Source organism: Nelumbo lutea, chromosome 8 (assembly GCF_056320005.1).
Source record: "Nelumbo lutea isolate HS-2025 chromosome 8, American lotus-T2T, whole genome shotgun sequence".
Classification (NCBI taxonomy): Eukaryota; Viridiplantae; Streptophyta; class Magnoliopsida; order Proteales; family Nelumbonaceae; genus Nelumbo; species Nelumbo lutea.
Window position 1 is genome coordinate 36,970,906 of NC_142691.1, and position 27,199 is coordinate 36,998,104.

The 27,199-nt window shown below is 37.8% G+C and overlaps 1 protein-coding gene across 2 annotated transcripts; it reads right to left on the reverse strand.

The window, feature by feature from the left end:
- Positions 1-1,410: 1,410 nt before the first annotated feature.
- LOC148843835 (Galactose mutarotase-like superfamily protein) lies at positions 1,411-26,257 on the reverse strand. Of its 2 annotated transcripts, XM_088956910.1 has the most exons (10): positions 25,170-26,257; positions 24,894-25,065; positions 21,627-21,701; positions 6,262-6,318; positions 6,017-6,177; positions 5,741-5,881; positions 3,917-4,019; positions 3,724-3,823; positions 1,941-2,188; positions 1,411-1,780 (listed from the first exon to the last, which is right to left on the reverse strand). In XM_088956910.1, the coding sequence occupies exons 2-9, from the start codon at positions 24,984-24,986 to the stop codon at positions 1,974-1,976; spliced, it is 945 nt and encodes a 314-aa protein (XP_088813036.1). In that variant the 5' UTR covers positions 24,987-25,065; positions 25,170-26,257; the 3' UTR covers positions 1,411-1,780; positions 1,941-1,973. The 2 variants fall into 2 exon arrangements, with proteins under 2 accessions (XP_088813036.1, XP_088813035.1); XM_088956909.1 differs by lacking the exon at positions 25,170-26,257 and having other exon boundaries at positions 24,894-25,106.
- Positions 26,258-27,199: the final 942 nt, after the last annotated feature.

Genomic DNA, 27,199 nt, shown 5'->3' on the forward strand with positions numbered 1-27,199 from the left:
GTTAATTTTAGGCTCTATGCATTTCTTGTATATTTAAGTGTTGTAGAAAAAAAGAAAAAGATCAAAAAGTGCAAAATGGGGTGTTTATAGATTTTCACTCTTTTTAATCTAAATCAAAGCTTAAGGAAACAATCCATTATTTTGCAGAAATTGGATGAAATAGCTTTCTCAATTTCAAAATAATGCTAATCAAAAAACCTTTTCAAGACTATTAAATAAGAAAAATGATGATGATAGGAAATGATGTCCTTCTATAGTATATTCGGATAGTTGCCAACCTTTGGATCTTCTTGACAGAAAGATTTTGGTATCTCACAAGTCACAAGGGCCAACCTTTGAAATGGAATCTCTCACCCAAAACATTTTGCTGACCAATTCCTTAAAATTTTCTGAGATGCATGATTTGAAAATAGATATGGAAAAGAAAAAAAAATGATTTTTGTCGATGAGAAAATTACATTTTGCAGAATGACAGATAAATTCGAGAAACATCCAACAAGTTCTTACACCTGAACCATGCATGTTTGACATGAACATGTCAAAATGGGCTTTTAAACTTGGAGACCAAAAAACAATCTTTAATATTGAGAGATAAATCAAACACCTAATATGAAGATTAGGAGCCAATGGGACTCAAGACTTTCATTAAAGTTACAAGGCAATGATAGCGCTTGCAAAGGGGGAATAGAGCAGATAGCACAAGGTTCAATGATTCAAAAACCTACGATTGATTCTGGGATCCCATATTTCCTTCTTCAAGAGGGAGTGATCAATTCAACGATTGGGTGTATTCGATCAATAAAATAAAATCAACAAGGTCATCTGCCATATTTAACATATGCATTTTCACAACCATAGATTTAGCATGCCATATAAAAAAGTACATTTAGTTGGGGTTGTCTTTGGGTCTTATAGGTAGAACCAGAACTGATTATTCATCGGGGCAAAAGCAAACCCATAATAATCCCAACTAATAATCGGGTCCTGTCAAATCTCACCGGATAGGCCTGATTATTCTGAAAACTATATTTATTTAAATAATAATTTAAAAATGATGGGAAAATACTGCATTGTTTATATGTTAAAACATATGTTAATTAATATTATCATAAGCATATGCATTATCTATCAAATTTACAATTTAGGTAAAGCTATATCCATTTAATAAAATAATCAGTTTGGGACAAGGACCAAATTATTAATCAAAATAGAATCATGAAATCAGAACCAATTGAATTCAGTTCAGCTTGGGTAGTAGGACAAAACTAACACATTTACAATCCTGGTTTTTTAGTAATGTATTTGCAGAATTTTGCGGGAATTCTCAAGTGTGCATATCTTTGTATATGATTGACTAGGAGTCTAGGACCACTGGTAACATTGAAGTAGAACACAAACAATGTATCGACGGAGACGTTAAAACATCCATCAATCTGTTCATATATCATAGCTGATTGAACTATTGACCAGGTTTGGGCCAAAGGCCTTAGAAGGTCTTGAGTAAAGAAATCCCGGCCCCAAAACATCGATGACCGATCCAAGATAAAAGCCTCCACAATCCTCCCCCGTCCCCAAGATTTATGTACTCAATCCTAAAAGATGTACAAAAGAAGCATAACATTCACTTTTGACATGTGACCAAACAGTACTCATGGAAAGCATCATTATTAGCTAGAAAGTTCTGGTTAATGATTTCACCGACAGCAAAAAAAAAAATTAAAAAAAAAAAAAGATAAAAACTCAGAATTCATCAGGAAGCGACCCCAGAAAGCAAAAGTTCCTGCAAAATTCCAGACAAATTTTAGTAAGCGTTTTAGGGATGGCTGTTTTTATAATGTAGTTCTGGTGTCTGTGATACGAGTTAATGCTACATTTCAACTCAATTAATGCTCATAGGTTCAAAAACTGGAGGTATTGACCTTGTAGGCTCAGATTAGTACCTGTACAGATATGCACCAGAGTCGTTTGATCCTTCAGCTGCCTAGAAGTACCCTCTGAGGATCCAGTTGACCACTGCAATAACTTGAAGGAACAGCAGAAAGTTCCTGCCTTCCTCTCCACTCTTCCCCAGGTTTCAGCGTGATGGGTTTCTCAACAGCTGCAGCCTCCACACATAGCATATGCTTGTATTCATCATCCCCAAAGTCGGCCATGGCCTTTGCCTTCCTATCCCAGGGATTCCACACCACTGCAGAGGAAGGGAATTCAGTAAAATTATTGGTGTTCGACAACACTCTAGGAAATTAAAGGCGGTGTTCGACAACATGATTGGTTTCGTTTCTGAAAACAAAAACTGCCACATCAGCAAAATTATATTGGTTTTGCTGACATGATAGTTTTTTTCTTTTTTGTGCAAAAGAAAACCGACGGAAAATCTATGACGCCGGAAAGGAAAGATGTGATATAGGAAAGGATTTGGCCAATCAAAACCCCCATGAATTTTGATGAAAACCCATTTGATTAGTTACCACTTTTATGATGCTGGTTGATTGGTTAAACCAGTGGATAAAACGATCGTAACCTAAATGTTCAAAAACTGGATAAAATGATCATAACCGACGGAAAATCCTTCCAGCATCATAGTTAAACCCAAATTCCAAGTCCCAAGTGAATTTACTGAAGTTTTAAACCAGTGGATAAAATGATCGTAATCTAATATACCATGTCAAAAAATCCTCCTCTTGGTCCCAAATTTTCTGTTTTTAAATGGAAACCAGCATCAAAGTTGACCCATCTGGTTAAGATAACATTCACACGTAGTGTGGTGGAATCTGTTCTGTTCATAAATAGAACACTTCTGAACAAAACATTTGCCTCTACTGAAGAAGGGGAGATGTTTGTTACATTTTTGCCTCTACTGAGGAAGGTAGCCAGACCAAGGCAATCTAATCATAAACAGGATATAATCTAAACAAACCAGCAGCAAGAAAAGACAGAAAAATCATATTTTTTCTTTACATTTTTGCATTGAACAATACAAATATAATTGTCATTGGCAAATGTTTGTTACATTGTTACCCAAAATAGCCCAAATAAACAATGCCAGGTAATTGGGCCATCTGAACTAGGGATGTGCATTGTTCGGTTAAAACCGAAAAACCAAACAGAAATTTTCAGTTTTGGTGTTTTTGGATCAGTTATTTTTGTTTTTTGGTTTTTTCGGATCTGTTGTTTTGGTTTTACAAAACTTCTGTTTTGGTTTTCAGGATTGGAAATTCAATTAATCAAAAAAGCCCGAATTAACTAAATTTAATTATTAATATAAAATATCTAAGATAATATTAATGAAGTTTAGTTTTAACCAAAATTCAGTTTCAGTTTGTTTTCTGTTTACAAGTTCGGTTCTTAAAATTTTGGTTTATGTGGTTCAGTTTTTAACCAAATAAACTAAATGCTCTCCTATTCTGAACACTGATAACATACATCTATGGATGAATCTACCTGCAGGGGGGGCAGCCCTGGTCCAGGTTTTGTGAATTAGCCAGGGCAGACCTGTCCGGGCTTCATATTTCTGCAATAACCCAACCAGGCTAACATTCAGGATGTTCTAATGTAGATTGCCTGGTAATCCCCACAGACCCCACAAAAAATTCATGCATAATAATTGCAATAATCCATGGCAAGATCATCCTTCTAAACTAGCATAGGTTGCCTTTTAAGATGCCTGGTCCTCAAGCTCTGAATTCAAGGAACATAGAAGCAGATGAACATAATAGAACTCACCAGCATCTGGAAGTCCATCTTTTCGCAGAACAAACGTTCTCTTCTTTTCATGGTCCAGAATTGCAATCTTTGTTGGTGTGCTTAGATAAATTTTGTCCACCTTTTCCCAACAAGACATTAATCATAACTTTAAGTTTTATGGTGAAAAATAAATAAAAGAGTTCTTAACTCAACTACATAAACAAATACTTACTTCAGATTCAAATGTTATCGCATCTCCTTGTTCAGTAAACCGTTGCTTTTCCTTTAGATTGTCCAGATAATCAAGTGTCTCCAATCCTTCTACCCGCACTTCACTGAACTAATACAATTTAAGTTAAAGGCTTGGAATGTTGACAGTAACAAAACAATCAAGTGTCTCCTTGTTCAGTAAATGTTATAGCATCTCTAATCTAACTACAATAGGAGCTCGGGAAGTTGACAGTAATAAAAATGGGTTAACATCATTTTTAAGCTATATAAACTAAAGGAAAGCAAAGTTGACCTTAGTTTGCATAATAGTTGCATACTTAACTACTGCAAACTGGAAGGTTATATATAATGGTAATTTAGATAGCCTGAGAACAGCAATATCTCCTAGTAAATTATCCTCATACACAGTTGGTAAGCATTAACACAATCTATACAAATACTTGGAAATATGCAAATCTGATGCAACTCTACACATACAAAAGAATGACAAAACACTACAGAGAACAGCAGTTAAAACAATTCATTACTATACATAAGTATTACTGAAAGAATGTAAGGATCTGCACAGTCAGCATTTAGCTCAAAACTACACAGAACAGTAGTTAAAACAATTCATTACTATATATGAAATATTATTCAAAGAATGCAAGGATCTGCAGAGTCAGCATTTAGGCTCAGTTGGGAAAGAGTACAAATACAAATATGTACAGTGCAAATACATACAAAATATAAGGTTTTGCACTCTACAAATTTGTATTTGTACTCCTTCCAAACTGAGCCTTAGCAACAAATTTTATTAACCTCGCTCCATGCCAAGAATCCAATAGGCAAATCACCTGCTGACAACTTTTTCTTGTCTCCCCCTTCTACTGACAGTACAGTATTACCATCCATACAACAAGGCCCAGAAAGAGAGGATTCAAGATCTATAACATCTCTGATGCCATGTTATTATGAGAAGAGCCCATGTTATCAGACCATCAGACCAAATATCAATTCTGGAAATGGGAACTGCAGACCATCAAATAACCATCCCTCAGATTTGCAGTCCCTTGCTCTTCAAGAGCAATAGCCAGAACCACCACTGCCAAGGGTTAACTTTCAGCAGCACTGCCGCTTCTTAGAACCCTTCCATGTTAGACTCATGACTGCAAGCACCCCACCAACACACACAATAAAAAAAAAAAACAAAAACAGAAACAAAGAAAAAATATATACCCTTTCCACCCAGCACTGAAGCACTTCTGTTGTTTGCATTAACTTAGAAACAAGGGTAATCCAATGCCCATTATAATTAAATCACCTTTAGAAGAACACCTTCCTTGCTGTTACTGATCAAAAAAAAAAAAAAAGAACACCTTCCTTGGTTTGATGGGTAAGGTCACACCGTTGCCCAGTAGAGGCACTAGGCAGACCAACAGCAGCTGGCAATTAAAGGGCAGATAAAAATCTGCACAAGGGGATAGGAGAATTTCACACCTAACTAGGCTCCAAAATAGTGATCTGGCATTATAGTACACAAGAAGCAGCATTAAAACACATTTCAAGTGGGGCCACCTCCACCAAAAAAACAGGAGCAATGAATTTATTGTTTGCACCAAAATCCCAACATCAATTGCCAACCTTGTAATATTGCACAGCCTCCTACAAAAGAGTCATACTTGTACAACATTGTAGAGAATTCTATGATATATGAGTTTTGCTTAGGAATTCAAGTAGCATAAAACATTTACAAAGGACAGGAATATTGCAATCGAGAAATTCTGGAATTGTCATTCGAGTGCCAACTCAAAATGTGTACACAAGCCAAAGTTTGTGATTGTACCTGATATCAGACACAGAAAAATAGGTATGATAAGCAAATGTGAATGAAAATGGTTTTCCATCAGTATTGGTATTTCTGATGCGGGATGTCAACATTAAATCCCCTCCAGATCCTAGTGTTACCCTTAGACGAAACTCACAACTGCAAAAGACCAGAGAACACATTTATACTTCAGCCATAAGAAAAGAGGATTCATAAAGCAGTAAGCAGAAAAATACAATCACAAATGTAAGCCTAAAACTAAATCTGACAAGATTTCTATATTAGTATGTATACCTGTGAGGCCAGATCTTCATATCTTCTTCAGATGGCCTAAGGATCAGATCAACAAAAGCCTTGTTAGAGCTATTTGTTGGAAAAGGAGGTGGATCGTTGTCAATAGTCCAAAACCTGTTCCTTGCAAATCCATGTTGTTCAAGAGATCCATGACTTGCAAACTGCATTGCAGAGCAATTTCACAGAAGCAAGGCCAATAAAATCAAAACAAAGCAACAAAAGAACTAAATGCAGGGAAAGCATACCTGAGGAAAGCATATTGGAATACCACCCCTTATCGCCTTTGGAGGCTTAAAAATGGCCTAGGAGTAAAAAAAAAAAAAAAAAAAAAAACCATTTAAAAGGGATTTGGAGATGCATCCAACAAATGGAAAATACCACAAGTTAAAATGTTGTACTCGCTACCCACAACCTAAAATGATAACTTTATTTTGGCTACAATAAATCGGTACAAGTATGTAATCGTATTATCATCAAACCAGCACGAGGAAAAATACAAGATACAGCCACTGTCATATGCAGTTACTCTATGCAAATGCAGAATAAAGTGATTAACCAGGTAGAAGCCATGGCAAAGAGATGTAAACCAAGATTGGACATATGGGATTGATCATGTTGCCATGACCACTGTCTGGTTGACCACTTTCTTAAGGCCCACTGAATCAATCATGGACTTCTATTCTTTAGATCTACTGTCTCTTGATTTCTTACTTTCAAGCCAACTTAAGATCCAAAAATCTTCCAGATATGTTTTCTCTTCGTACAAAGATCCTAAAACAGTTCATAGTCATAGAACTGTCAAGAGGGCTTTGATAGTTCAGATAGATTGGCACATATTATGCTTGCCTTATGGGGTGATGAATCTCATCACTTGTGTGAAGACATTGGGTGCCTGTTAGAGAGCAGGTTCACTGAACATGACTCCTAATAGAATACTTGCATGGAATCATTAGTCAATATTTGTTTCTAACATCCCAGTCATACAAATAATCCTGCAACCTGAGGCATCATGGATATCTTGTGTATGAGGCATTATGATTTGATGGTGCAAATACTTATGCCCTAACCGAGGGACTTAAACATGCACATGTCAGTTGTAGTGTCTTATGCATGGTGGTATGTGAATGCACAAGGAATCTATCACTACCCATGAAGAGAGAGAATGCCTTATGCACCTGAAATTGGTAAGACTTGGGAAGTCCTTGACCAAGGCAGAATGGCAAAGGGAAAGAGTTCCAAGTTTTATTATACGAGTCACTATTAGTTCAATGAGACACGACTGAACCAGTAGGGTTTGACTTATTCTCCATGACCCTTTTCTCTCTTGGGACATAGTATGGTAGAATGATTTGGCTGTATGATAACCAGAGATGAAAAGGTTCAAACTACTAAATCAAGATGGTAGGGTAGCCATGACATACCACTAGGTCTCACTCATGGTTTGTGGAACACCTATGAATAGGTTGATTATTCACATCCAAGGGAGTTTAAATTCAATTCATCCAAAGTATTGCTCTAATAAACACACAGTCCTTCAATTCCTGGCTGCTCCTTTCCTTCTCTTGAAACATTCTAGCATTCATCAATATCGTCTTCTAAGAAAATGGCACCACATAGGCACCACATCAAAGAAAACGGTGCTTCAAAGAACACCCTCTTGTTTGGTATAGTTTTTCCAGAAAAAACGTTGCTCCAGATCACGCCTTAGAAATTGGGAAAGTGTGGTCTGAAGCAACACCAAATTCAATGTTTCTAGGAAAACAGTGCGTTGTTGCTAATGATGCAATGACATGGCATCAATGTGGCATCATCTTGGGCGTTGGATAATATAGATCGATATTGAAAACGTTGATGCCAGCACTGGTACCAAACAAAAACCAGTGTTGTTTTCTCAAAAAACGGCTGTGGCAGCACCAATTCCAAAAAAAAACAATAAGCACACAACTCCACATGCTCAGCACCATTTTTCTCAAAAAATGGTGTGATGTTCCTAGCACCGATGCCAATCACCTACTAGGTGTAAGAGGCCATTATAGGGTTGATTACCTTACTGGTTTTATCTAACATAAGTCTATTATCCTTGGGTTTTCATAGGATAGTTGAATCCAATGATCATTTATGTTTAAATGTTGGGCCCAAACTGAGCCCAAGCTTATCAGGTCAGGGGTTCACTGCCCCTGAGCAGTGGATTCAACCTAACCTCTTCCATAGGTGGGGTCAAACCCTTATGGACTTGTGTGAGACTTTTGTGGGTCCCAACAGGCCCATAACTAAGGCCCACTAATAACAAACAAAAAACATAAACAAAATTAAATAAGAATAAGAACTATGGCCCATTTGGGTCATCATCTCTACACCCCCCTCAAACTAAGCATAGATTCAATCAAACCCACTTGCCCAACTTGCTTACATAGTACTATAACTATGAGACAATGAAAGCAAGACAAACTTCTCCGAATGCCACTCTTTCTCTTATAAAATGCCTATCTACTCCAGTGTGTTGTCTTATCATGCTGAGTCAGATTGTGAGCTATATGTTAATTGCAACTTCGTTATCACAATACAACATCAAGGGCTTATCATAACAACTTTGAAACTCCATGGGCCATAGCCCTATATTCTACCCCAACTAAAGATCTAACTACCGCAAACTACTTACTTTAACAAGAGACAATATTTCCTACCACCAGAGCATAATAACCAGATGTAGATCTTCTATCATCAATACTACCTTCCCAATCGGCATCTATATAAACCTCTAGCTTCATGTGTCCATGCCTAATGAAGAGAATACCTTTTCCCAAAATTCCCTTCAAATAACAAAAAACTTGTTCCACAGTAGCCATATGTGTCCATAGTTGTCAAGGCGACACCTAGGCCACAAGGCACCCTTGGGGGGTTGCCTCGTGTAATTGCCACACAGTTTTGAACAATGTGTTATAAAATACTTTTATATTCTTATTTTTTGAGGTTATAATTATAAAATAGACATTACTAAACTAAAGTATTTTTTTCTGTGTTTATTTACTAATTTCTTTTTATTATTTTCTTATTTGTTAGGGTTTAATCAACACAAAATGTTGCATTGAAACCTCAAAGACTTCAAAACCTAAACCAATAAGGAAGAACTTGGAGTGTTGTCTAATCAACACAGTTTCTTCTTCTCCCTCTTCTTCCACCTTTTCTTTCCTTCTTTTCATATAATAAAAATAGGGGTCCAGTCCCTATATATTTTTTAATTTTCTTTTCTTTTTTCTTTTTTCTTTTTTTCTCATGAATATGTTGGAATATGTTGCTTTACTATATTTTAACATGAAGTTTATACTTTAGTTATAAAAATTATGGATGATTATTAAAGAAATATGTTTCTAGGGAACTACCCAAGAATGTCTTTTACTAAAAAAAAATCCATTGCTTAGGCGACTAGCTGACAAGGCGCTCCCCTGTCACTTAGCCTTGCTTTGGTGCCTTGAAAACTATGGCTGCGTCATACAAAGATACAGGTGATAGCTTATGGACGACTTCAATTCCCAATAAATATCTCAACTCCCCTAAATCCTTACTTTTAAATTCTAAATTAAGGAAGTTCTTGAGCGCCTGAATTTCCTTCCTATCACTCACTGTAACGATGATATCATCAACATAAACAATAAGGTAACCAGAGTACCTCTCCTCTTAACAAACAGGGTATGGAAAGAATGCGTCTAAGTGTAGCCAAACTCAATAAGTGCAACCCAAAATCTATCAAACAAAGTTCGAAGGGATTGCTTGAAGCCATAAAGGGATTTCTTCAATTTGCACACATTGCCCTACATTTCATTACCATACATGCCTAGAGGGAGTGACATATAAAGCTCTTCAATTACGACCCCATTTAAGAAGGCATTCTTAACATCAAACTGACATAACAGCTAATCATAACTCATAAGTCACAACTCACTACCAAGGACAACAGAACTCTCACTAAGGTCATTTTGAAAACATAATTCCATGCACATGTATAAACACTTGGAAACTAGCTAAGCCCTATACCTCCCAATACATCCAAGGTTCAAAATTTTAATACGAATCGGGTCATACCGACCAACACGTACTGTATCAGTGGCTTCCCGATACACCTTTACAGGGGGTGTTTCAAGGTCTGGGCCTAGTTCAAGGGGTAACGGACCTTAAACCAACCCCCTTTGAACCAGTTTCAAAGAAAAACTACAAAAAAAAAGGCGAGGGGTAAGATGGTGCTCAGCTCCGCCATGGGGAGCCTCGGGGGGAATAGTAACTTTGTGGAGGGAGGACTTTGTAGAACTAGTAGAGGAGCTAATAGGAAACTTCACTGTATCCCTAAATTCAGAATGGTGGAAGATGGATTTATTTGGGTGCTAACAAATGTGTATGGTCCAAATAATCACAGAGAGAGGAATGAGTTATGGGAAGAGCTTCATGGAATTCAAGGTTTGTGGGAAGGTCCTTGGTAACTGGGGGGCTTTTAATGCAATAAGATTCACAAATGATCAAATAATCCTAGGCAAGCCATTACAACTAGTGTGAGGAAGTTCAATAACTTCATAAATTCCTATGAGTTATGGAAGCTTCCTTTACTACAAGCTACCTACACTTGGTCCAACTTCCAAGAAAACCCAACCTGCTGAAAGCTTGATAGATTCCTATTTAATGATGGTTGGGAGAGCCACTGGAGAGGTTTCGTGGCTAAGGCCCTACCTAGGATAACCTCTAATCACTACCCTATAGAAGTAGGACAAGAACCTCTTGGTAATGGACCTAGACCATTCAGGTTTGAAAATGTGGCTAATACACCCTGACTTCTTGCCTTAAGGTTAAGGAATGGTGGAGTGAAGAGATGAGAGAAGTGAAATGGGATGGAGTTAGATTCCACAAAAAAAATTAAAAAGGTTGAGAGGCAAAATAAAAGAATGGAATAAGGATCAATTTGGAAGAGTGGAGGAAGTAAAAGCTAGATTATTGGTTCAGATTGAGGAGTTAGATGCAAAAGAATCCCAAGGGATGATGGATGAGCAAGACAAAGAAATGAGGAGGAAACTGAAAAACGAGTTAGAGGAGACTTTGTTGAGGGAGGAGATCTCTTGGAGACAAAAATCCAGACATAAGTGGATCAAGGAAGGGGATGAGAATACCAAATTCTTTCATGCTTTGGCTAATGGGAGGAGGAAAATTTTGATACTAAAGCTTGAGGTTGATGGTGTGGAGATAACCTCTCAAGAGGAGATTTCCAGTAGGATTGTAGATCACTTCAAATCCATCTTTCAAAGACCCTTAGAGAATCGGTTAATAGTAGGGGAGGAGAATTGGCCAACTTTGAACTACACAGATAAGGGATGGCTGGAAAAAATTATTAAGGAAGAGGAAATTAAACAAGCTGTTTTTTCTATGGATAGGGCTAAGGCACCGGGTCCTAACGGATTTACAATGGCATTTTATCAGGGCTGTTTGGACATAGTCAAAGAAGACTTAATTGGAGTATTTAGAGAATTTGAGGATAAAAACTTTGTGAGTCCCGGAATCAATGCCACCTTTATGGCCTTAATTCCCAAAAAGAATGATGCCAGACACCCCAAAGATTTTCGGCCAATTAGCCTGGCGACAAGCATCTATAAGATTCTAGCAAAAGTGCTCTTGAGGAGGATCAAAGCAATTCTCCCCTCTCTCCTTAGCCTCCTTATTGCAAACGAGAGTGGAAGAGATAAGGAGATCGGGCAGGAAAGGATTTGTTTACAAACTAGACTTGGAGAAAGCCTATGACTTAGTGGATTGGAGTTTCCTGTTGGAGATGTCAAGAAGACATGGATTTGGGGATAAATGGTGAAATTGGATAAGGACTTTTTTCCAACCAATAGAGGCTTAAGACAAGGAGATCCACTCTCCCCTTTCCTCTTTACACTTGTTGCCGATGCCTTTAGTAGGATGATCTCCAAAGCAGATGAGGAGGGTCAAATAAAGGGATGGAGAATAGGGAGCAGAGGCATTCTAGTAACTCACCTTCAGTTTGTTGATGATATTGTTATTTTCTATGAAGGGAATGAATTGAGCAAAGTGGAGAACCTTAAGATTTTAATAAGTACTTTTGAGAGGGTCTCCAACTTGAAGGTAAATTTTGATAAAAGTTGGAGAATAGGGAGATTGAATCCATTGTAGAATGCTTATGTTGCAATATTTCTTCTTGGCCTTTGACATACTCAGGGCTACCCTTACGAGCCAACCCTAAAGAAAGTAGTTTTTGGGCCCCTATTGTGGAGAAATTTGATATGTGCTTGGCGGCTTGGAAAAAGAATTACATTTCAATAGGGGGTAGGCTGACTTTAATTAAGACTACACTTGCCAACCTTCCAACCTACTTCCTTTCAGTGTTCAGGATTCCTCCAAGGGAGGCTAAGAAACTAGAGAAGAGAATGAGGGACTTTCTATGGGAACCGGGAGAGGTGAAAAATGATCACTTGATCAGATGGGAGATAGTTAACAAACCAAAAGAAGAAGGGAATTTAGGGATAGGGAACATAGTGTTGAAGAATGTAGCCCTTCTAGGGAAGTGGCTATGGAGATGGCCCCGAGAGAGAGAGATTATGGCATTAGGTGGTGGCAAGCATTCATGGTTGTGTAGGAAATGGTTGGGATTCCAGGATATCTCGCCAAGCTACCCTTACTACACCTTGGAAGGCTATACAAGGTATTCTCCCTCGCTTCCTTAGATTCATCAAGTATGATGCTTGTTCTGGTAATGCTATTATGTTCTGGGAGGATATTTGGGTGGGTACTCAACCCCTCAAAGATTGTTTCCCCTCGCTCTATTCCCTTTCCCTTCACAAACATGAGCCAATTGCAACTTTTCTCCCGAGCCCGTTAAACCCCTTATCTTTAAACTGGGACTTTGGGTTTTGTAGAGGGTTAAGGGATGGTAAGTCGAGTTGTGTTATTGAGCTAATTCATTTACTAGAATCTGTTTGCTTGGACCCCACTTCTTCTGATCAAAGGGTTTAGACTCCTCTTCCTAAAGGTACTTTTACTTGCTCTTCTTTTCTAAAATCCCTTAGTTATAACCCCATTTCCCGAGGATTCCCTGTCAAAGAAGTCTGGGCACGACTTTTTCCCCAAAAAATTGTTGTATTCTGCTGGGAAGTCTTCTATGGGAAAATCAATACTTTGGAAAACTTACAGAAAAAGAGACCCTCTCTTTGTCTTTTCCCAAATTGGTGTTCCTTGTGTAAGGCCGAGAATGAGGGTTGTTTCCATTTGTGGATCTCCTGTTCCTTTGCTACAGTTATAGGCGGTCTATGCCTTCTGATTTAAGCTTGTTATTCAACCCATCTATCTTTGTTTGGCACACTAGAAGAAGTAAGGTCATGTGGAAATGTGTTAGGACAACCACCCTGTGGACTCTTTGGGAGGAAAGGAATGCAAGAATTTTCTTAGAGAAGGAAAGAGGGTTAGATGAAATGAAGGATTGTATCCTAACAAGAGCAGCCAAGGCAAATTTGTGGAGGAATTGGCTAGTAATAGCTAACACTTCAACAAAGAATGATAGAATTCTATCAGAATGGGTTCTGCCATTGGAAGGTGTCATCAAGCTGAACTTGGATGGAAGTAGCCAAGGCAACCTCGGGCCTTCAGGTATAGGGGGTATGCTAAGAAATAAGGACAACAACACAATTTCCCTATTCTCAGGACCGGTGGGAGTGGGGGATTCCACAAGGGAAAAAATCCTTGCTGTAGTACAAGAAATTCAGATCGCCAACCAGCTTGGGGTGGAGAATCTCCTAGTTGAAGGGGACTCTCAAGTGGTAACAAGGTGGCTCCTAAACTTGGATACCACCATTTGGGGCTACAAAGATCTCATCAAAAAAGTAAAGTGGTTAACCAGCAATACGAGAGTTGAGGTAAAATGGGTTAGTAGGTCTGCTAATTCTCTGTCTGATGCTTTAGCCAAACAAGGCGTTTCTAGGGAAGATCTTTTTTGTGCTTCTTTATAAGTTGTTATTAATTTGGAAAGTTGTACTTAACTAGCCCGAAGAGGTTGCAACTCGTGCCTTTCCTTGGGGACTTTGTACTATTGTTTATTGCTGATTAATAAAATTATTTCAATTATCAAAAAATAAATAAAAGGCGAGCAAAGATACAAGTCGATACACCGATAGGGCCGTATCGGCTTGTATTGATATTTTGAACCTTGGTACCATCAACATGATACTTAATGGTGAACACCACTTACATCCCACTAGTTCCTTTCGACAGGGCAAATCGGCAATGTCTCAAGTACTATTCTTGCGAAGTGCTTCTATTTCAATTCTCATAGCCTCCCTTCATTCTAGCTTAAACAAGGCCTTTGTAACCGACTTGGGTATAGAGTGAGAAGAAATTGAGGCTAGGAAAGAATAATATGAATGTAATAAGAAGTTGTAAGAAAGGTGTTTGGAGATACAATGTGTTGTACATTTTCTCTTACCTTTTCTCACAACTATAAGTCCAAGTGTAGGAAGGAAGGTGTTGGAGCAGGTGGTAAAGGACTTGTCCTCTCTTCAAGGACTAGGAGTTTTTGAAACTCAACTATAGATGGAGGAACAACAAGTTCATGTTGTAGCCTATCTTTGGTACCACATCTAAACAATAGTGAAAACTGAAGAACTAGCAGATGGAGGAGCAATAGGAATTTGAGAACAATGAGACAAGGACTTTGCCAAAGAAACAAACAACTCAATAGAATCCTTCCCCCTCAAGAGAATGACCATAAAAAGGAAGTGACTCAACAAAGGTGACATCCATGGAAGCAAAACGGGTGCCACTAGTGGGATCAAAATAGCAATAGCCCTTCCGAGTCTTGGGTTCAAATTTATGTCTCTAAGAGCTAAGAATATGGACATAACAAGTGCAACCAAAGACACACAAATGAATACAAGAAAATCATCTCTCAGAAAACAGAACTAAGTGAGATTTGAACTCCAAGACTCAAAGAGGCATGCGGTTAATAAAATAGGCAATTATCATAACTACATCACCCCAAAATCTCACTGAAACATAGAAGGCAAAAAGGATACTCCTGGCTACTTCAACAGGTCAATTCTTTCTCTTTGCCACTCCCTGTTGCTCTAGAACAAGCACAAGAGCTCTAATGCACAATCCCAAATCTCTCAAAATATTTAGTAAGGTCCTTATATTTCTTAGAGTTCTCTAGTCAGAATATTTTGATGTGGGTTTCAAAGTAGGTAAGAATAGGCAATCCAACATGAGATCACATTAGATAAAACCAGGTATAACGAGAAAATCTATCAATAAACAGAAAAAAGTATTTATAACCAAACATGCAAGGTAAATGGTATGGCCCCTACACATCAGATTGAACAATATGAAAAGGAATTATAAATCGTTTATTACTTGTAGGATAAGAATTTCTCAAATGCTTTGACAACTCACATGACTCACAAATTAGACTTAACAACTTAGTTTCTTTAAACAAAGCTGGAAACAAGAGACTCAAGGAAGAAAAAGATGATTTAATCAGACATAACAAAATACGATTGACTGACTCTGACACGTTAGAGCCAAAGGTTGCTCTTTGATGTGATATTTGTCTTTGTTTAGGCATATCCAATAAGTATATCCCACTTGCCTCATGGTTACTCCCAAATCACCTTCCGAGATTTCCCGTCCTAAAAACCACAATAAGAAGGGAAAAAGGTTACACTAGAGTATTTTGTCAAATTACTAACTGAAAGCAAGTTGGTATTAAGCTTAGAAACATGAAGAACTGGAGATAAGCTGAGGGTATTTGAAGCTTCGATGTTTCCCTTGCCAAATATAAGAGTAGGAGAGCCATCAGCAAGGGAGATCTTGTGTCAGCTAGATAAAAGCTAGCAAGTAGAAAATAAATGAGACACAATAGTAATATGGTCAAAGGCACTAGAGTCAATTATCCAAGGAATCCTACAAATGATTCGTAGTGTCACAAATACTTGAATGAGCATACATAGAAGAAGAACCATTTCCTGAGGAGGTAGTAGTTGCAGTGGTAGATTCTAAGTGGCTGATGAGTTGACCATACTTCTCATACTCTGCTCTAGTGACTACAGGTTGTTTGCCCACTAATTTTTCATCACTGGAACCTTTTTCAACCTAAGAAGAGGTGGCTACATTGCGTTGCCACCTTCCTCGCTCTCATTCTTCTTACCGTTATTATTGTTCTTAAATTTAGGAGGAATATGCTCTGGATGTAGCTTCTAACAGGTAGCTTTTATGTGCTTAGGTTTTTTGTAATACTCACACACTAAACCTTTCTTCTCAATGGTAGCCTTGGCTTCTTTCCAACATTGGCAAAGTGATCAACTAGGACTTCTTCAACTTGCACCTATATGCTACTCTCCTCACTACTAACCATGGCATAAACTTGGGATAAAGTCACTTCATCCTTTGCTAGAATGTCCTATCTAACAATATCATACTCAGGAGTTGAATCCAATAAGAAACTCAAAAACTCGATTCCTCTTCACTAACTTCCTACAAGTCTCAACATCCTTAGTACACCCACATAAACAGCCCCCAACAGGTTAATATCCTACCAAAGAGATTTCAACATAGAGAAGTAAACAAGTAAAGGCTTCTCCCTCTATCATTCTTTAGCTTATAAGCCCTAACAACATTCAACTTCTAGGAATAAAATCTTTGTAACACTATCTCACACTAGCTTTACAATATCCATCCATGGATAATTATGGTTGATATAAGGCTACATGGAATTTACTAACCAACCTACAACTATATATTTTTCCTACATCCACCTTTCATAGGCAAGATCATCCTCCTTAGGATGCTTCTTACTCCTAGTGATGTACCCCCATTTCCCTCTACTGTAGACATGAATCTTAATTAACAGAGAATGCCAAATAATTAGTCCCATCTAACTTCACTTGGGTTACTACACCCAACAAAGTCTCTACAGACCCTCCTAGGCCAAACCCGAAGTTTATGGTTGTTTTGTTTTCATCTCACCTCCAATTTGCTCCATTTGCCGAACGAAAACAAACAAAAATAAAAATAGGATGTTACTAGTCAAGACCCACTCCCCTAGGGCCAAAACTACCCTCCAAAACAGCCAAAAATATGATGTCATCAAACCCAACAACCCAAAAATCTTTGCAAATTGGATTGATTTCAAAAGTAGTCAAAAATCTTCCATTCTAGCCCTAAGCACCATTCCAAACTCCTATACCCCTTGATCCAAAAGCTCTCCAATTAGCTAGGGTTTTGGGAAACTCTCCAAGAACCTACCTCAGGCCTCAAACAAGCACTGCAATCTTCTCCAAAAGCCTCCTCTAATTGGGCTGAATGATTGTTAACCAATCAACTCTCCATACAACCTATCTATGGGATTAAAAAAGGGAAAAAAAAAGGAAGAATGTAGGAACCTTGCTCCGATACCAAGTTGTAAATCCCACCCATAAAAATTTGAAATAAAATAGAAAAGAAAAGGAAGATTGAAGAAGATGAAAGAGGGAAAATGCAGAAGAAGATGGAAGAGAAAGGAGGAAAGGAAGGAAGGGTCAATCGAACCTCTATCCAGTCCCCCCACAATTATCTTTTATTCTTAGATTCTAAAGTGAGTACAATTACACGAATACCCTTAGTATGATGGCCAACACTAAAAGCAATAACAAAAGAAAGAAAACAGGCCCGTTACTAAGGCCCACTAATCACGAACATAAAACATAAACAGAATTATATAAAAACAAGAAAAATATGGCCCATTCGGCCCATCATCTCTACAACTTCAAAGATTTTTAAGTCCTGATGCTCTCCAATTATTTAGTACTTTTGACAAGGTTTTCCTCAATACTTCTACACTGGATTGTAGAATTTGGACAACCTCAGCTTCAAGGTTCATCCTGTGCCTCATTCACTAAGTCCCTTGCCCCTTCACCTCGATCTAAGACCTTGCAAGTAAAAGATATTTGAAGTAGCCCAATTCAACTCAAAATTAGGGCTTTCTGTTTGGATGTTTATTTCTAAAATCAACATTGTTGAGACTCTGCAAAAGACCTTGGTGTTTATCCCATCATCGGTGTATCTTTGTAAAGTTAATGGAGAATCTATTCATCACCTTCTAATCTCCCATTCCTGCTCATTGTGATTGGGCATGGTTCTTCTCTCATTGCATCTGGCAGCTTGACACCTCCCTCTAATGTGGTGGGCTTATTCAACACTTCTACCATCCCTTCACATAGAAAGAGAGGAAAATTAATGTGGAAATGAACCAGGGAAGCAATAACAATAAGAAATCATTGAAACTACATCAGTAAGGGTTGTGCATTGGATCAAAACTTCTGACAACAAAAAGTTGTCAGAAAAACTGTCAAACCCAATACAAGACAGACCCACTCAACTGTATTACAAACTATATTACAACTGAGCCCAGTACTTATGTTGTCTTTTGAACCCCTTTCTTTAGCTAAGCCATCTGCAAAACTATTAGCAGATCTCCTAATCCACTTGATTGGAATTGTCATATCTTTTGATAGCCATTTGAAGCACCTGAATTCATTTCTTTGCTTCCAAATCACACCTTCACCTTTTTTTAATCACCCCACAACCAACTTCAAATCACCTTCAAGAACCAACCTTCCAATTCCCATATCTTTAGCCATCTTTTCTCCAAATACTGCAACAAAGAATTCTGCACTTACAGAATCACCTTGCTCAATTGGAGTTCTTTGAACCCTTTCTCAACAGAAGACATACATAGAAACAGGCAATGGATGATTTGTTCAGCTAAACAAAAAGATCTTGGGCATTGAAGTACACCCAGCACCAAATAACATCATCAAATTAAACTTTGATAGATATAGTTTGGGTAATACAGTACCTTCTGGAGTCAGAAGAGTCTTTCGAGAACACGACAGAAATATCCTAGCCATCCATCTTCAGAGAACCTTTGTACATGGAAAATTTAATAAGGGCATAACTGAAGCCAATAGTACAGAGACTGCAATAAGGAAAAGGCTCGTAACATCTTTTTCAGTGGAAGGTGAGTCAAAAATAATAGTGGAATGACCCAAAGAAAACAGCATAGGCTCCTAACACAGCATCATATTTAAGGAGACAAGGGCTCTCATGGAAGGAATAGAAATTGAATACACTTGGGTACACAGATCAGCAAACTCTATAGCAGATACTCTTGGGTACACAAACCAGCAACATATTCCAGGTTGTCTGAGGCTTCAGTTTGCAGGGGAATGGTATGTCCTCAGAGTAATTTTGGAAGGGGAGGATGGGATGATTTTGAATGTCAGATTGAATGATGCGAGTAATCAAGGCAAGGCGTACAATCTGCAGCCTGAGAGCAGTGGGAAAGTCTACGAAAGCTGTAGCAGAGGAGGTTGGGAAGATGAAATGTTGTCTGCAAAAAGAAGATGAGGAGGCAATACTTTTGAAGGGAAAAGAGGTAAATCTGGAAGGGAATTGGTGTAGAAGAGTCAAGAGAAAGACACATGGGGTCAGGTGACCTGGAGAGTAGAGAAGCCAAAAAGTCAAATAATGGAGTTTTGAGAGAAAAGTGGAACAGAATTTTTTAGGTAATGAGGAGGAGAGAGGTTTGAGTGGGGACCACTTCAGTTAAAAAGGTTTAAAAGAGATAGGAAGGGGTAACTGGAGGAAGAGAGTTGAAATTTTAAAGGGAAAGGGAAAAGTATTGAAGGCATAAAGTGAAAAGGGTGGGAGCTGCAACTGATCAAAGTAGAGAGGCCAAGGAGATTAGCTCGAAGGTTGATTAGGTTTGGGTTATTACAAGGTTCAACAATGGAAGAAAGATTATAGTGGTTAGAAAGGGGAATGAAGAACAAGGGTGATGTGGTCAATCAAGGAGGAAAGGTCGACTCAAGTTCCAATGAGAAGTTAAGAGCCGCAGGAATTGGTCAACTCGTTTGTGGTTACAGATCAAGTAGCGGGGCTCCCAGGACCTTCCCAATATTTTCAATATTTCAGACAGTAGATCTACAGATGTTCCAGTGAGGGAGTCAATTGAGGGATTAGTGGTGGCACACCCAGTTGTTGGTCAAATTGACTTAATAGAGGAGACATAGGGGTCATTTAGTCTTGACAAGGTACAAGAACCACGTTTCTCTAGTTTAGTTTCATGCTCAATCGCGGATCTTTCTACTCAGAGTAACACTGGAAATGAATTTAGTGGGGCGGATGTCTGTAGGGAGATAATTTCATGTGGCTGAGGTGGCTGCTCCAGGGGTGGAGGCTTTGTGATCAAAATCCTACTGTTCCTTTTGGTGGACTAGAAGTTGAAAGGAGAATTCACAAACTTTTGGTGCAGACTCAGTTGGTACGATTTCAAAGAAGAAAAAAATAGATTTGGATTTAATAGTTGATAAGGATGTTCAACTTAGTAAGTTGTCGGGCCTTTCCCCTTTAAGGTGGCAAGGGGTTCTCTGGAACTTTCTTCAATTGGGAGAATAGTAGAAGGAAAATGCTTCAGTCAACGTAGAAAGTTGCTGTGATGACAAGGTGGAGAACATGGAGGAGTAAACTTTAAAGCTGGGCTGAAAATGAGGGCAATTTTTTTATCTCTTTTGTAGGGGGGGTGGGGGGGTTAGGAGATTGTGAGTTGAGATGATTTTTTTTTTTTTTTTGGTATCAGGATGTTGTATTAAGGCTGTAGTTGAGTTGTTATTTCGGGGGTTTTCTTTCTTATCTTGGGTGTAGTTTTACCACCTTTCTTATGTACTTTCTTTTTTCCTTTTAATGAATTTTTACTTTAGATTTCAAAAAAAAAAAATAGAGGGCAGCTAATTTGGGAAGAATTGGATTTTGATTTCAAGTTTATTTGGGATTAGGTGGCAGTATCAATCCAATTAAGGGACTGCTTGTCAGCCTGTAAATATTTATTATGATTTGTTCTCAATATTAATAAAGTTATTGTTTAACTAATGAAAGAAAAAACATTTTTTGGATAAGACGAAGTAATAAAAAATAACACTAATTAAAGATCATAACGGCACCTGTTTACTCAGATTTTTTTGGCCCTATAGAACAAGGAAACTCCTCAATAGATTCAAGGTTTAAAGCTAACGAGTATTCATAGGGTGAATGATGTGTAGGTGAAATGATGTGAAGCTAATGAGTTTTCATTTCTGTACTGCTTTGTGTTGGGATTGTAGCAGTACTTGTTTGGCCTGCTGCCCTTTTCTGAGGTAGTGAGGAGATTACTTTTTGCAATAAAAACGAATACATTATTTATCAAGATTCTACGTAAATAAGAAATAATACTACTCCTTCAACAAGTACAAACACCATTATAGGCATTTTGAATTTACAAGGATTGTAGAGAATCACTTGTCTCTTATGTTTCACACAGAAAGGGAGGAAAAAAGAAATTTCTTACCAAGGCTAAAAAGCACTCCAGGAAAACTTAAGTAAGACAATATAAACATTATGCAAATGTCAATATGTTAGGTTTAAAGGACAAATTACTTCAATCACATTACATACCAAGGTAATTCATGTTCTTGACATTATATAAGCTTGATATTAATATGATAAGCCATAAAGAAGCAATACATACCAAAAAAAAAAAAAAACCTATTAATACCTTATTACTGACAAAAAGCAACTCTTCCCCGTGATCGTTCTTCCAAGATGTCACTTGACCTCCATACAAGTATACCTGCAACAAGCAGAAGAGTATGATTGCTCTTTTTATGGTAAGAAAAGAATGGAAAAAGCAGTATAAGATCTTGCGAACAAGGCAGTGTAAGCCTACCCAAAACAACCTAAGAACTCAAATATTACTCAATTATGTAGCCAAACCTCATAATCCAAACAACATAGCCTTTAAAATCAAATAAAAAGGAAATACATCAAATACTTACAAAGACAAGTAGAAACAGAAGGGTATAATTGTTATCAACTTTCAAGACAAAGAGATGCAATGCAGATAAAAAACACAAGGGTATGATACTATGATCATTTAATTCCCGAAATAAGAAAATAAGTCTAAATGCAGAATAAACAGTTGTTAAACTTCTATTAAAAATGTATAGAAAAAATAACATGTAATAAATGGAGGCAATGCAACAAAAATCACTTTTTTTTAAAATAAAAGAAGAAAACTATTGAAAAATAAAAGCAGATTACAACACTACAGGGGTGTTAAGATAACACCCGAACCCTCTACCAACCCCAACAAAGCTTACAAAGACACAAGACTAACAAAGAAGAACTAAGAACCCCCCCCCCATACAGCAAAGCTCACAGAGACACAAAACACTTAAAAGGAAAACTGATCCCTTCATACAACAAGGCTTTCAATGCTTTCAATGGCTCAAACAGACAAAAAGGAAAGACAACACCACCCTTCAAACATGGGCTAGTCTTCAGGAAGCTTAACACTGGTTTTTTCAAGTTCATCTTCAAAAGCAAGGAGGCAAGTAATATCCTGTTGAGTGAACAGAACAATGCAACAAAAATCACAAAAATGCACTTTGAAGAAACAGAGAAATATTTCCACATTATTTATGAGATTAGGTGTCCCAGGGTTTCTTCATTTTCAGAATAGATATCCCAGATTGCCAATTAATACCAGTGTCGCATGGACAAGGACATGGAAATCATAATCTAACATCATGTCCCAGTCAAACTTGGCAAGAAGAAAATACAAGGACCCATGGATAAATAATTGAAAAGTATATTAATTTAGTCTATTTTTTGGTTTTCTAACATTATATAGCTATAAAAATGTTAGAACTTTATCATTTTTACTTAAAAATGGTTTCTAGAAAAAATGACATTGACTGTGTAGACTGAGACACTGGTTATTTATTTATGTCAAATAAGCAAGTAAATAAAAAAAAATTGTCATGTTGAAGTGTCAAACAATAATCCATGGAGTGTTAGAATACAACACATGTCTGATATAGAACTTCATCCGCTCAAGAGAACCCAAAACACTGATAAATACATGACTTAAAAGTACTGGCTAACAATAATTATCTCTTATAGTAGAAGGAAAAATAATACTAAAGCAAAAAAGAACAGGAAGTATTGCAATGTCAACAGACAAACTTATTCGTTCTTTTCTACCAATAAGATCAGAGCACTCCTGCTTGCTCTTCACGTAAGACATGAAGCCCTACTCAGATGCCAAACTAAAACCTATCTGACTCCACAATTGAGTTTAATAATGGCTCAACTAAAACCTATCTGACTCCACCTACCAAGAGTTTTATGGCACATGATCCCAAAACCAATTGTACTCCAAACGATGAACAGCATGATCACTTACCGTTTCATTCTGCAAAACCTCCAGACTGATGAAGTCACATGTTAATGCACTCTCACCATCCATTGGTTAGAAAGCTTCATTAGTAAAAGTTGTCCTATATGAGCCACAACATCCTGAAGAATTGCATATTGTTTTTTTTTATAGGAAAACGAATTGCATATTGTTGTCCAAAGCTTATGTTACACTGTTTACCAGCATTCCATCTGCTGCTATTTTAACCAAAATTTAGTTACAAAATGTTACAGAAATGCCCAATAAGGCAAGGATAATTTAGACATCATAACATAATTTTCAAACTAATAAAACTTCTCATTAGCTCTATTAGTTGGTGCCATTAACTTTTAGATTGTAAATAGCAACAATCAAAAAACAAGGCAATCTTATTGCGGATCAAGTGGGCATGATGTTGTCATCAAAAAGTTCTCTGCAAATCATCCATGAATTTATCCCAACTCAATATCAATGAACCCAGTCTTCAAATTCAAAACAAGAAAACAACTGTAACACATACGGGAGAAAAACACAGAGAACTCCCAAAACTTGAAAACCCCCTTATAACAACAACCAACATCAGAGGCCGGAGGAGTTAGAAACTTTGCAGATGATGATAACAAATAAACAAGGAATAAGCTCCTCAGTAAAAACGCAGTTTCACAAACTAAAAAGAAGAAAGAAATGAAGGAAGTTCTATAATTGATGGTGCTGATAAAGGACAAAGCCAAATGTATGTCATTTGGATAACAACAGTCGGTGTCCATGCAATTTCTTGGATAACAAGTGGTGTCAACAGGAATGGTAAAAACATTCAAGAGGGCGTCCATCAAAATTGCAACAACAGTCGGTGTCTATGGACACAAATGTACCTACTGGAACCAAAAATCATCCTTCCCCGAAAGCTAACAAAACAGATCTATCTTATGTGTTAAATTGTAGTGTTTATTGTAGGGGTATTTTAGTCTTTTCTGTAATGTTCTCTCTATTATTTATTAGTTCGATCTCCACAGGGTTCCAGCTTTCGTTCTTCTCCTTATTCTTCTTCTCTTCTCTCTGAACTTCTACTCCGACTTGTTCTGGGAATTTAATACACTTTTTCCTATATCTATTCCATATTTTCAGGTCTGATCACATTATGTCAAACCACGTACTCTCCTAAACCATTTCCTTCAAGAGATCCAACACAATTGCCTGCATGCAACACCGCAACTGACAACAAAGGGCTCGAACATTGATTATAATCAACAAAAACAACACTATACATAAGCAAGATTCAAAATCTAGTACCGAATTCACCATACAACAAATACAATCAATCATCAGCAACAAATTAATAGAACATCATCCCAACCAGATACTTCAAGAACCGAGAAAGAAAACACAAGAAACCAACAGAATATCACATGAAGCAATGGATCCGCGAAATGAACAAGACTAAATACATCAAGAACCAAAGATCCACCACAATCCATCCAAGGCATCAAAAAGTGCATTGGAAAACAAGTTCATTCAATCAAGATTCTCCGCCCAATTCAAGAAACAAACGAGAGAGACTAAAAGAAATGGAACGAAATCCCTGACCTCGGCAGAGCTGCCGCGAACCTCTCTCAGAACGACCTTGTCGAGGCCATTAATGCCCTTACAGAGCTCAACTGAAACCCTCTCGCTCGACATCGCTCAAAGCCCATAACAAGGCGAAAACCCCTCGAACTCGAACCCTCTCGCTTCACTCTTCTGTTCTCTGCCTTCCAACCTACAAATGGCAAATAAATCTTTCAAACCTCACAATTTATATCCCTCAATTACCGAACCTCTTTCCGTATAAATAGAGACTAGAGAGAGGAGAGAGAGCGCTACCGTGGTGTGATGTGAAAGATACAGTGATTATTTTTCGCTTTTTTCTCTTTTTCTACTCAAAGCACTTTTGAGGGGGTTTGAGGTGCTTTCTATGTTGAACAGGCGACGAGCGGACGAGGCCATCATCTGACGAAAATGCCCTCTTTATACAAAAAAATGGCTACCATACCTCGTGAAGTTGATTGGGCTGTATACTGTTGCTTGTAATCTCTGACCATACACGTAGCCCATAAGGAACATAGCCCACCAGTTCAACGATAAGGATCGCGTAGAGGTCGAAGGCTGATCAAGAGGTGGGGCCCACTACATGATTAGTCATGCAGAGGACTCATGTCTCGGATACTTGTGTCGTGAACTTGTGAGAACAAATACTGCCAAAGAGTATTTGGACACGTCAGCGAATAAAACGAAGAGACACAGCACACTGCCATTATCCAAACCACACAGTCCACACTTCCAGATCTCTGGATCTTTAATCGGGTATAACCCGAGAACCGAAAACGTTTCCGCATACCCATTTCCCTCTTCTCTGGTGCGTCTTTTCCGGCTTAAAGAACAGAATCATGATTCTTTACTCGTTATCAGATGCGAATGTTGAAGTGATCCAATCTCGGGAAGAAGACGTTGATCTCTGAGAACTGAGATGCGTTCGTGTTGTTTTCAGTCATAGAAGGGATTACATATTTTAGCAGAGAACGATCTAACAGAGTACTCTTGGATTGAATTCCGGTAAAGAAGTTGTCGATCAAAGTTTCAGAATACGCAACTGACAGCTCTTGCTGAGAGTGTCATACCATAAGATGTGAAGAGTCCGGGAGCGGGACTCCATCAACGCTGGTTGTACTTTGGGAGCATTAACACGAGCAGAAATCTTATTGCGGGTGATTCTGGTAGATCGAACGAAGTGACTCGAGGCGAGACGTATACCGGCAATAAATTCATTCTCCATTTATAGCTGGCCAGAGGGGGTCGCCGGAGATGGGTGGCCGGAGAGAGGAACTAAGGAAGGTACAGGGAAGGCGGTTAGGACAGATGGCAGCCCGGGAGAGTGTAAATGATGAGAACAAAGCCAGGAACAAGATTCGGTTGGAAGGGAAGGAACTGAGAAGCAGCGAGGAAAAGGTGCTGATGATGCCTGCACGGCTGCACTTGATTTGCAGCTAACGGGAAATCAGATAGAAACTGACGTCCTTGTCCTTGGCCCACCTTCTAATTGTCTCTTCTGCTGTTCTGCATGAAAAATGGGTTAATTCATTGTGCCATTTTTTTTTTCCTTAATAATTCATCGGGGATTTATCAAAAAAAAAGAATAATTCAGTAGAGCAATAGTGATTTAATGGGAAAATTCCCTATTAATATCCGGTACTTTGGGTCTAGTGTCACTTTGGTCCTCGAATTTTAAAACGTGATAATTCAATATTTCAAATTTTAAAATGTATCAATTTGATATTTACCGCTAACTAGAAATAAGTGGCATTTGAGAAGACATAAATGTCATTTGAGCTTCATCTAATTTTCCTTATCAACCATCCAAATGTTGATAAAAAATGAACAATTCCAATCTTCTATCAACCATCCAAGTGAGACATGACCTAAGGGCCATGACTATTTTATAAGCAATTCGTTCCCTAAAAAATCACCTAATGGTCGAAAAACGTTTCATAAGCATTTTGTTTCCTATAAAATCACTTAATGGTCAAAAAACGTTTCATGACTACTTCATACGAAAACACATTTGGTTCTGTTTCATGCCACCTCACTAAGAAAAAATGTTTCTCCCAAATAACATATTTGCCAGCGTAGCGTATAAATTTACTTCCAAACCTGAATAAAACGCATAGTTTTATTCTAATCCAACGGAATAAGTATAACAAAACTTACCTCGAAACCTGACTAAATAATTTAATACATATGGATTTACAAATAAATAGCAATGTTTAACGTTTTAAGCAAATGAAACATAAATTTAAGTAAATATGATATAAAGCATAGAAAATTAGAAACAAGCTAGATTTAACTCCAAACAAAAA